Source organism: Piliocolobus tephrosceles, chromosome 2, assembly GCF_002776525.5.
Source record: "Piliocolobus tephrosceles isolate RC106 chromosome 2, ASM277652v3, whole genome shotgun sequence".
Taxonomy (NCBI): domain Eukaryota; kingdom Metazoa; phylum Chordata; class Mammalia; order Primates; family Cercopithecidae; genus Piliocolobus; species Piliocolobus tephrosceles.
This window is the reverse complement of record NC_045435.1, coordinates 189,421,419-189,433,749: the sequence shown is the minus strand read 5'-3', so window position 1 is coordinate 189,433,749 and position 12,331 is coordinate 189,421,419. Positions and strand designations below refer to the sequence as shown.

The following is a 12,331-nucleotide window of genomic DNA, read 5'->3' as shown; positions in this document are numbered from 1 at the left end:
TGCTTACTGCAACCACTGCTTCCAGGTTCAAGTGGTTCTCCTAGCTCAGGCTCCCGAGTAGCTGGAATTGCAGGCATGTGCCAGCACGCCTGGGCAATTTTTGTATTTTCAGTAGAGACAGGGTTTCACCATGTTGGTCAGGCTGGTCTCCAACTCCTGACCTCAAGTGATCCACCCACCTGGGTCTCCCTAAGTGCTGGGATTACAGGAGTGAGCCACCGCACTGGCCTGTCTTAACTTACTAAAGAAACAAATGAAATAATGTAACAAAGCTTTATTTTCAAGTTTTCTAAGCCTTGTTTCTCTCCTTCATTGCTGGCGTACTGTTCCCAATGATGTACCATGTGAGTTGCGCTTCCCTTTCCACCCTGCTTTCTCAAATACATTTTCCTGACAGTAAAGTAGGTTGTTTGGTTTAAAAGCCTTTTCTGAACTGACCTGAACTACTCCTTCCAGTTCTGAGCCTGCTGCATGCTGTCTATAGGGTAAGGCTCACACACAAAAGTGACAAAATATATGAAGTGATAATGACTTAACTACAGTATTTTTCTTTTCTCAACTCCTTTTATAAAAGCAAATGTCAGCCTGGACAGCAGGGTGAAACCCCATCTCTACAAAAAATTACAGAAATTAGCTGGGCATGGTGGCATGAGCCTGTGGCTCCAGTTTCTTGAGAGGCTGATGTGGGAGGACTGCTTGAGCCCAGGAGGTTGAGGCTGCAGTGACCTGCGATTGCACCACTATACTCTAGCCTGGGTGGCAGAGTGAGGGCTCATCTCACACGAGTGACTTACTGTTTACAATTTTTCAGCAACAATTAATGGATTATGCTACTAAGGAAAAGTTCTTAAATAATGTATTTTATTAGGAACATGCCTCTAACGCCAGAAAACAGAATCAGACAAGAAAGTAAATTCACTGAGAGGAGTACTAAATTCTAAGGCTATCTAAATTAAGTAGGAAAAACACTTATCTAAATGTTTTTAAACAAAAGAGATAAAGATTAAGAACAATTATTAAAATTTTAATTAAGTCAAACAGAAAACTTTGTAAGTTAAATATTTAACATACACATGATTATTGACAGACTACAAGCAATGAGCAATAAAGTAATGTCAACTACAGCTCAATTCTTTACACCTAGAAAACGAGTCACCTGCATATTATACAGTATCTTAGCTCTCTGTTCACCTTTGTTCTATTCAAAATGAGTTCTAGAGGATATTTTCAGTTCAGCCAGAAGGCAATCAAGTTATTCAAAGGAACATTACACAAATGAATTTCGGAAGCTAGTTTTAGAGACTGACTGAAATTACAGCATAAGTAACAACCAGGATGTAAGTGAAGCAGAATGATAAACTATTAAGAAAAGTATAATTTTGTATTTAGTCAGCACCAATACAGTTATAGAATTTTTACTCACTTAATATAATTTATTTCTCCTGATGAAGAGCTTCAATGAAAGCATCAAGTTTTTCTTGAATTTCTCTAACTTTCTCTGTGGGGATAAAAATAAATGAAAGAAAAACATTGATTTTTCAAAGGTATCACAAATCAGGAGGTAATTATTTACTAAATGGTTGGTATACTGAACTATTTGGGGAAAAAAGAAAAAATGAGTCTCACCATACCACCTTTTATCCAAATAAAGTCCGGGTGGATTATAGCAGTAGGTCTCAGACATATTTTGGAAGTGGGAGGAGAGAATGATCCCCTTGAGGATCTAATAAAAACTGTGAACTCTTAACACGGAAAACAGCATGTATTAAGTACATGTACAATTATGTAGAGAATTTTAAGGAATTCTCAGATTCTCTGAAGCCCAATCAAGAACCCACAGTTAGAAATGTCTGGGTCACAGGAAAATATACAACAATGACACCATTTTAAAAAACTAAAAGAAAGCAGAGGTGGCCTTAGACTGGGAAATGACTTCTTAAGTATAAAGTAATAAGAGTTATAAAGGAAAAGATCCATCAATATGGCCATATTGAAATGTATATTTTTATTTGTATGTCCTAAATTAAAAGACAAGGGAACCTGTGGGAGATGCTTGCAACAAATACGAGAAGTGCAATGATTCTGTAAAAACACACACAAAAAAGTACTTTGCCAGCTATAAATAAGAAAAGTTTCTCTCTCTCTGAAATGTAGATTTCCTCCACAAATGTCAACTGTTCACAGTACATGCCAATCCCCTATTAAAAGTGGAAAAGTCATCATCTATACTACTTCATTGCTAACTTAGTCATGCACCTCCTATTTTATTTTATATTTTGAGACGGGGGTCCTACTCTGTCGCCCAGGTTGGAGTGCAGTGGCACTAACAGGGCTTACTGCAGCCTCAACCTCCTGGGCTCAAGTGATTCTCCTGCCTTGGCCTCGCCTGTAGCTAAGACCACAGGCAGGTGCCACCACGCCTGGCTTTTTATTTTTAATTTTTTTGTACAGACAGGGTCTCACTTTGTTGCTCAGGCTGGTCCTGAACTGGGCTCAAGTGATCCTCCTGCCTCGGCCTCCCAAAGTCCTGGGATTACAGGTGTGAGCCACTGTGCCTGGTTTCTATTTTAAAACATAGGTTATAGTAAGCATGATAAATATTTTTGTCCTTTTAATGTAATTTAACATATTAGTAGAAATTATCAATTAAGGTGGGTTGGCTGGATCAAAGTGAGTGACCTAGAGGCAAAACTGGCAAGCATTCTACTTTATGTAGGAAACCCATGTAAAATGCATTTAATATTTGACATTTCTATCTTTTATATTTAAAAGTAAACAATCTGCAATTGAAGATATAAGTATTCCTTTTTACCAGCGAGGCAGCATTAGTGATGAGTACCCAAGAAAATGAAGAATTGTCCTTTTTATGTTTTCTTATTAGCATCGCAGGAACTCAAAAAAGCCTACCATGGTTGAATATAAAGAACATAACATTTTCATATTCTTTTATCAGTAATTTATTCTTTCCATATTATTTTTCCAGTAATTTAAAACTTGTAGGTCTTGCTCTGTTGCCCAGGCTAGACTCAGACTCCTGAGCTCAATGGATCCTGCTGCCTCAGCCTCCTGAGTAGCTGAGACTACAGGTGAGTGCCACTATGCCTGGCTGAAGCACTTCTCATTCTAGGTATTAGATTCAGACTGATATAAAATCTGTGGGGGGAGGGGAAGGGAAAGTCCAATTGTTTTACTGAAACTATGTATTGAGAAAATATAATAGTTATTATGAAGGCAGCATTAACTCCTTACATATAAAATTAAACTAGAAAAACTTAAAAAAAAATCCTAACTCATCTCTTAAAAGTTGAGTCTCAATTTTCTGGTGGGCTCACTTCCATTTGTTAAACAGCAGACAAACCAGTAAACTTTCTTGCTTTCCCAAAATAAGGCCACATTCTTAGTTTTAAAATTAATTCATTTAGTTGCTTAGAAACAGCTTAACCTATTTTTGTTTTTTTCAGTGAATGTAAGAAAGTTTCACATCAGTTCATCAGTTGAAGGATTTTTAAAAACTGGGGGGGGGTTAGGAGAAAGACATTTTCTAAATTGTTACCTAGAAATGAATGTGGTCTTTAAAAAAAAAAAATCATCTAACTTACACAACACATGGGAATCTCAAACAGGTGCTTCTCTCCACATTTCACTGAGAAATATTTCTACTTGGGAATGCTATACTGTATGAAGAGAAGAAGTCCAACTCCATTTGATACATGATTTGAGAACAACAGGGCAGTGCATGGCCAGGTCTACCCATCCTTTTGCCCCACTGGTGACCCCCATCCTAAGCTGGATGGACTACTGCAGGGAGGCGGTACAGCAGCCTTACTCCCTACAAGAGACTATTCGGAGCAAGATCCAGTTGGATTGAAAGACACCAAGAGCCACTCTGATGTGGGTGTCTCACTCTGTAAGGTCTAAGTGAAAATCAGATTTTTCTAAAATTAACAGGTAAGCAGTTTTTTTTCCTAAATGAAAGCACAAAGACTATTTAATATACTTTAATATGAAAACCACAAAATGAAAAAATGCCAAATTTCCCTTAAATATTTACAATTAGAATATCAGGACACAGTACTACCATGCCTTGAAACCTCAGGAATGACAAAGGACACTTACCTAAGTTACCAGGCAGTAACGGGGGCAGGAGGTGCGAACGGGGTGGGGGGAGACTGGAGGTGAGTGTTAAAAGCGCAATTATGATCAATGTCTCCTTTAAACATTAACTGAAAATCATTTTTTTCTTTGTTCTTTCACTTTCACAATGTACTTGGATATGAGGACACACATGATATCCTGCCTTTGAGAAGCATTCCTGGCTTACTCTCTCATTCTAAGGCTATGATGTATCTACTATGTATTTCCAAATTTGGCATTTCATTTGGTTCTCATACAACCTTGCAGGTATCATTACTAAATATGAGGACATTAAAGCCTGGAGTATAGCCTTGTCTACACTTCTCTGATTAAGAAACACACACTACATCTGCTACCATGTTTGTTTGACACAGAGTCTTGCACTATCACCCAGGAGTGATGCAAACACAGCTGACTACAGCCTTGACCTCCTAGGCTCAAGTGATTCTCCCGTCTCAGTCTCCCAAGTAGGTGGGACCACAGGCATGCAGCACCACACCTGGCTAATTTGTTAATTTTTTTTTGTCAAGATGGGGGTCTCACTATGTCGCCCAGGCTGGTCTCGAAGTCTGGTCCTCAAGCAATCCTCCCCACTTGGCTTCACAAACTGCTGGAATTACAGGGCGTGAGCTACTACACCCAGTCTGCTACCATATGTTAACTCATAATAACAAAGCAAAGCTCATAGTGACAAAGCAAATGCTGTTATTTTAAGTCTATTTGGTCTTGTTTTAAGTATTACCTTTGACTTAAAATAAGATACATTTCAGGGAGAATCACTTGAACCCCGGAGGTGGAGGTTGCAGTGAGCCGAGATTGCACCACTGCACTCCAGCTTGGTGACATAGCGAGACTCTGTCTCAAAAAAAAAAAAAAAAAAAAAAAAAAAAAAAGACGCATTTCAGTAAAAATCAGGGAACAAAATAGTTACTGACACCTCCTAAGTAGTCTATGCCTAAGGATGACCAAACAGTACACAATATGCTATCATATTCTGATGAAAATTGTGTCCTCTTGAAGAGACTAAATCTATACACATTTGGAGAAGCCCTTGGAGAACAATGCAAGATGGGACCACAACTGCTCAGCGCTTTCCGTGTCCAGAACAAGGCCCTATCACTGCATATGCTCAATCAATGATAAATGAAGTTGCCCAAAATATGGCACAGAAAATAAGGGCTGTGGTTTCCAAAGGGAAAAACGAACTTAGTTGGCTTCATGAATACTACACTAGTGATCGAGCGGGAGGAAGACAGGATCAGAAGAGCTACAGCAAGCCTGGGAATGAGAGGCAAGACACACACAGATAATGAAGGTCAAGGAAAGCTGGTGGCTCCCACCTTGAACCAGACAAGCAACATAGAACAGGATACCCAGGTCCAACAACACAAGTGGGAAAAAAACGCCTTCACCTGAATGGTCGCATCTTATTATCAAGGCTGAAAGATGCTGACCATGTATACATACTCACTTGAAGCTTTAGAAACTCATTCTGATTTCTTGCTTTCCAAGAAAGCTATATTACAAATAATAAGCAAAATTATTTCTCATAAATTCATTCATTTTAAATTTTGACATAAGTTTCCAAGAATGTCTGTATACTAACTGTGCCATCTGGCTGCACAGAAAGCCAGGTTATCCATAAACAATGAAGTTGAAGGTTGGCAACAAAAACTTCCTACTTTCCGATCCTTCAAATTAATGCTTCAATATCACAGTGCGTTCAAATTTCAAAAATATTATTGTAACTATTTCACCATTAGAAATTGCATTCTCTCAGAAATATGTGTATGGATCAGCATGAGTAATTATAAAGCAAACTCATATTTCCATTAAATATTTGAATTAAATATTCACAAATAAAGAATAAAATTTGTGATTTACTTGGTAAATTAAACCAACTCAGGAAGGGATTAACAAACTGCTATTTCTGTTATACCGAAATAGCTCTTTCTACGTGTAGTGAATACTGAGTCTACTTTGCATTTATCCAATGTTTACTTAAAAGATGAGCTATTTCAAACATCAATTCACTGTGCTTCTTGATTGAGTCATGAATATTCCCATAATCCCCAACTCATAAACCGTCTCAGTGAATGAAGTTCCTTCTCTTTTTTCTTCTCTTCAGATGACTTGACGCCCATTCATGTTTTGGGTCTCTGTATCTCAACATGAAATGATACTGCTACTCTCATTTTCTTTTTGGGTCTTCTGATACTTGCTCTAAAGTCTCAAATATAGACTAATCTGTAATTAGGTTTTGAATACACTGTGAATACCAAAAGGCCAAACCCGGGAGAAGGTTCACTTCAGTGGTTAATAACAGTTTAGAACAGGAACAAAGAACCACACACAAAACACTAACACATGCCCTGAAATAAACCTTTTAAAACTTTTGATATTTTTAAAGAAAGCAAGCTGCCAACTTACTAATGCAGTGTACTTTAAGCAAACCACACACCCAAAGATCCAAATGTACCTTAATAGAACTGTTTTATAACATGCTGCATAAGCACTTTGTGTTAAGCTTTAAGACACCCTCTAAGTGTATTCTACTTAGATTCTACTGAAAAGCTATTCACTATAGTACTGAAAAGTAAAGGAATACCTTTTATTTTTATTTTTATTTTTTGAGACGGAGTCTTGCTCTGTCGCCCAGGCTGGAGTGCAGTGGCCAGATCTCAGCTCACTGCAAGCTCCGCCTCCCGGGTTCACGCCATTCTCCTGCCTCAGCCACCCGAGTAGCTGGGACTACAGGCGCCCGCCACCTCGCCCGGCTAGTTTTTTGTATTTTTAGTAGAGACGGGGTTTCACCGTGTTAGCCAGGATGGTCTCGATCTCCTGACCTCGTGATCCGCCCGTCTCGGCCTCCCAAAGTGCTGGGATTACAGGCTAGAGCCACCGCGCCCGGCTAAGGAACACCTTTTATTATGTAATATATATTGTTCATGAAAAGGTTTGCTTTTTATTAAACAACTACACTATTAACTTGCCCTTTAGAAGTTCAGTATTTAAGTGAATCTAGGGTGTGGGGGAAATAAGAAAAGGAAAAAAAGGTGAACAAGAGACTACACTCAAGATTCTCAAAACTACAGTTAAATCCTTAGATTTAGCACAAGAAAAAATGTGCGTCTTTTACAGCTGATGAAAGGTTGAACCAAAGAGACAGACAAAGGTATATGACTAAATCTAGCACTTATCTTCTGAATCTTAGTTCTGTAGATTTTTTCCTTAAAATAGGCATGATTATTTTTAAACACTCAATGAAGACAAACAGAATACTCCTGCATGTTACAGAAGGAGGCATCCAATCACATGTCCAGGAAGACTGTTAAAGACTGGTACAGTACTTCGAAAGCTGAGGTTCCCAGATTTCTGGGGCCTGTAAAGGCTGGGTTAGTTCCATTACCTCAAAAACTCAAAATGGAAATCTTCATTTGGACTAGAAGCACATCCCCTCTCCTAACAACTACTTCCTTATACTGATTAGGAACTCTAGCTGGTGGTTGTATTTCTAATGCGAAGAATGTGACTGCACTGTTGTAGACAAAATCTTCTGTAACATGGACTTCATGGAATTAATAATGGAAGAAACATTCAATGAAAAAATTTTTTAAGGATCCTTAGCCTAACACCTTTAATAATCTATGGGGCAGTCATTTTATATGATTTCTATAAAGCAGAGAACATGTAATGTGTATCATTTAAAATATATGACAATGTGGTATTTGCCATTAACTTTATAACTAGGTAAGCCACAGTCCCAGCTTTATCTATAAAATGAAGGAATTTGTCCAGGAGTATTCAAAGTCCACACTAATTTAAAACTTATGATTAAAATGTATTGTTCTAATTCATTATATAACTGCATCTTTAAATTTTTTTTGTTTATTCCTTAGTATCTTTTTATTTATTTGATATTAACCCTCTAGTAAAATATGTAACCACAAATTGCCATATCATTCTCACGGGGCTTCATAATTCATTTTGGAAAGATCATTTTTATATCGTATTTTTTCTAAGCATTAATGTGGAAAACAGCAAGGACTGCTTGTAGAAATTCTCTACTTACCAAAAAGTCTGTTATTTAAAATCACTCGGCCCAGCATAGCACTGCTTGCTATGTAATAGATGTCCATGAATATTTACGCATTCATAGTTGAGTGGTCTGACTTAAACAATACTTAATCATTAAAGGTGATTATTAAAGATTTGCTATTTTGTGACCCCCATGAAGTATAATTTAGAAAGAAAGTAGCCTTAAGAAAGTCTGTGAGGTAAATTACAGCATGCTGAATATATAAAAAGCTCCATAGCAATTTGTTGATAAATTCAGCTCTTTTTTTTTTTTTTTTGAGATGGAGTCTCGCTCTGTTGCCCAGGCTGGAGTGCAGTGGCATGATCTCGGCTCACTGCAACCTCTGCCTCCCGGGTACAAACAATTCTTCTGCCTCAGCCTCCCGAGTAGCTGGGACCACAAGCATGTGTCACCACGCCTGGCTAATTTTTTTGTATTTTTAGTAGTGATGGGGTTTCACCATATTGGCCAGGCTGGTCTTGAACTTTTGACCTCGTGATCCACCCACCTTGGTCTCCCAAAGTGCTGGGATTACAGGCGTGAGCCACCGTGCCTGGTCACATAAATTCAGCTTTTTAAAAAATAAACTCTTATAACACAAGCATTTCTACCAGGCTCCCTTTGGCTAGTACAATTAAAACCTCTTCAAATACTTTCTATGTATTTTAGGCCTATTCCCCAAAAGGTTTCAGTATGAACATGAATTAGCTTTATACTTAGGCTTTTATCCTTGTTAGACCACTCAATTTTCTTAAGTGGATGGCAATCCTAATTTCAGCTCAGTTATAATGATTATGGCTCCGACTTAACTAATAAAAAAAGTAGTACTTGGCTGGGCACAGTGGCTCACGCCTGTAATCCCAGCACTTTGGAAGGCCGAGGCAGGCAGATCACATGAGCTCAGGAGTTCGAGAGCAGCGTGGCCAACATGGCGAAACCCCATCTCTACTAAAAATACAAAAATTAGCCGGGTGTGGTGGTGGGTGCCTGTAATCCCAGCTACTTGGGAGGCTGAGGCAGGAGAATCACCTGAATCCAGGAGGTGGAGGTTGCAGTGAGCCAAGATCACACCACTGCACTCCAGCCTGGGTGACAGAGATGTCCCAAAAAAAAAAAAAAAAGTAGTACCATTCCAGGTGCCTGTCAATGTCAATGAGTGTAAAATCTTGAACTTCTGGCTACCTGATACTTATTAAACGATCAGCTGCAAAAACAAATAATATTTATGGGAGACCGTATGGAGGATGTAAGTTCATCTATTTCTCTGGATACTAGGTATTTTATCCTTAGATAAGCCAAACCAAATAGCTGTATGTTTGGACAGCATCATGTTTTCCCTAGAACTGTGTATGTTAGCCTGCGTGAGAAACATTACAATAAAGGGCCCCAGGATATTGCTGATTATACGTAGCCATTAGATTCATTATATCATCTAACTCAGGGTCCACTTTAAGGGAAATTTCTCTCCGTTGTGTGTACCAAGACGACCTATGCTTCTCCTAAGCAATGCTGTGTTGCTGTCTGATGACCACCATGAATGATGTTAATGACCTCTGCTTTCCATTTTGTATCTGCCAGCCACCAGGAAACTGAGGGCTACATTTGCATCTTCCCTCTAGCAGAGTACCGGCATGCTTCGGAGATACGCAAGTTTGGTTCTAGACTACCACAATAAAGTGTGTATCACAATAAAGGGAGTCGCATAAGGTGTTTTGGTTTTCCAGTGCATTTAAGTTACGTTTACAGCACACTGTAATATATTAAGTGTGTAATAGCATTATGTCTAAAAAGACAATGTACGTACCTTAAATACTTTATCGCTAACAAATGCTAAGGATCATCTGAGCCTTCAGTGAGTCATAATCTTTTTGCTGGTGGAGGGTCTGGCCCTGATGACTGATCAGGGTGGTGGTTGTTGCAGCTTAGGGTGGCTATGCCAATTTCTTAAAATAAGATAACAATTGTAGTTTGCTGCACTGATTGATTCTTCCTTTCATGAAAGATTTCACAGTAGCATGTGATGCTGTCTGATAGCATTTTATCCACAATAGGTAATTTTGGGTCAATTTTACCCAAAGTTTTCTTCTTTAAAAATTGGGAGACAATCTTCTCAAACCCTGCAGCTGCTTTATCTAGTAAGTTTATGTAATATTCTAAATTCTTTACTGCCATTTCAACAATGTTCACAGCATCTTCACCAGGAACAGATTCCATCTCAAAAAACACTTTCTTCAAACTGAGACTGCCAAAAAAAAAAAAAAAAAAAAGGAAGAAGAAAACACTTTCTTTGCTTGTCCATAAAAAGCAACTTTTCATCTGTTCAAGTTTTATCATATTACAAGAGAACTAATTCTAGTTCTATTGCTGTCTCTACCATATCTGCAGTTACTTCCTCCTCTTAAGTCTCAAACTCTTCAAAGTCATCCACGAGGGTTGGAATCAACTTCTTCCAAACTGTTAATGGTGACATTTTGAGCTCCACCCATGAATCCTGAATGGTCTTAACAGCATCTAAAATGGTGAGTCCTTTCCAGAAGCTTTTCCTTTTTTTTTCTTCCTAAATCCATCAGAGGTATCACTATCTATGGCAGCTAGGGCCTTAAGAAATGTATTTTTAAAATAATAAGACTTCAAGGTTGAAAGTGTTCCTTGATCCATGCATGGGCTGCAGAATGGATGTTGTGCTGGCAGGCACAAAAACAACATTAATCTCCTTGTACATCTCCCTCGGAACCCTTGCTTGACCAGATGCATTGTCAATGAGCAGTAATATTTTGAAAGAAAACTTTTCTGAGCAGGTCTCAAGAGTTATAATATTCAGTAAACCATGCTGTAAACAGATGTGCTGTCATCCAGGCTTTTTGTTCCACCTTTAGAGAACAAGCAGGGTAGACTTAGCATAATTCTTAAGGGCCCTAGGATTTTCAGAATGGTAAATTCTTTGGGTTGGCTTCAACTTAAAGTCACCTGCTGCATTATCACCCAATAGGAGGCACAGTCTCTCCTTTGAAGCCTTGAAGCCTGGCATTGACTTCTCTCTAGCTATTAAACTACTAGATGGCATCTTCTTCCAATAGACGGCTATTTCATCTGCATCAAGAATCTGTTGTTTAGCATAACCACCTTCATCAATTATTTTAGTTAGATCTTCTTGATAACTTGCTGCAGCTGCTACATCAGCACCTTGTACTTTTATGTTGCAGAAATGGCTTTTTTCCTCTTAAACCTTACGAATCAACCTTTGCTAGCTTCAACTTTTATTCTGCAGCTTCCCACCTCTCTCAGCTTTCAGAGAACTGAACAGAGTTAGGGACTTGTTCTGGATTAGGTTTTAGCTTAAGGGAATGTTATGGCTGGTTTGATCTTCTATCCAGACCAGTAAAACTTTCTGCAAGAAGGCTGTTCTGCTTTATCATTTGTGTGTTCACTGGAATAACACTTTTAATTTCCCTCAATAACTTTTCTTTTGCATTCACAGTTTGGCTAATGGCCCATTCTGGCTTTCAACAAGCCTCCTTTACTGAGCTTAATCATTTCTAGCTTTTGATTTAAAGTGAGATATGGCACTCTTTCTTTCAGTTGAACATGTAGAGGCCATTGCAGGGTTATTAGCTGGCCAAATTTCAACATTGTTGTGTCCTAGGGAATAGGGAGGCCCTGAAGAGGAGGAGAGAGACAGGGAATGTCTAGTTGGTGGAACAGCCAGAATACACGTATGTACTGATTAAGTTCACTGACTAATATGGGCACAGTTAGTTAGTGGTACCCAAAACAGCTACAATACAAACATCAAAGATCACTGATGATAGATCACCATGACAGATAGAATAATAATGGAAAAACTCAAAATATTGCAAGAATTATCAAAATGTGATAGCGACATGAGGTAAGCACATGCTATTGGGAAAATAGTGCCAACAGGCTTGTTCAATACAGGGTTGCCACAAAACTTCTATTGTTAAAAATGCAGTAACTGTGAAGTGCAATAAAGTGACATGCAACAAAATGAGGTCTGCCTGTATGTAGAAGCCTTGAGCATGCATTTTGAGGGGGCACTAATTCTATCTTATATTTTACTTTATTTCACTTGCCTGGATTTTCCTTTTCTTCAACTCAAAG

General features: G+C 38.5%; 1 protein-coding gene across 4 annotated transcripts in view; it reads right to left on the bottom strand.

Annotated features, from left to right (window-relative positions):
* The window catches only part of OPA1 (OPA1 mitochondrial dynamin like GTPase), a 101,393-nt gene that overhangs the window by 4,572 nt on the left and 84,490 nt on the right, over positions 1-12,331 (bottom strand). For all 4 annotated transcript variants that reach the window (XM_023214756.1, XM_023214760.1, XM_023214759.2 and 1 more), the window contains one exon: positions 1,424-1,498. In XM_023214756.1, the coding sequence (XP_023070524.1) occupies positions 1,434-1,498 (65 nt within the window). In that variant the 3' untranslated portion in view covers positions 1,424-1,433. The remainder of the gene's footprint in view (positions 1-1,423; positions 1,499-12,331) is intronic.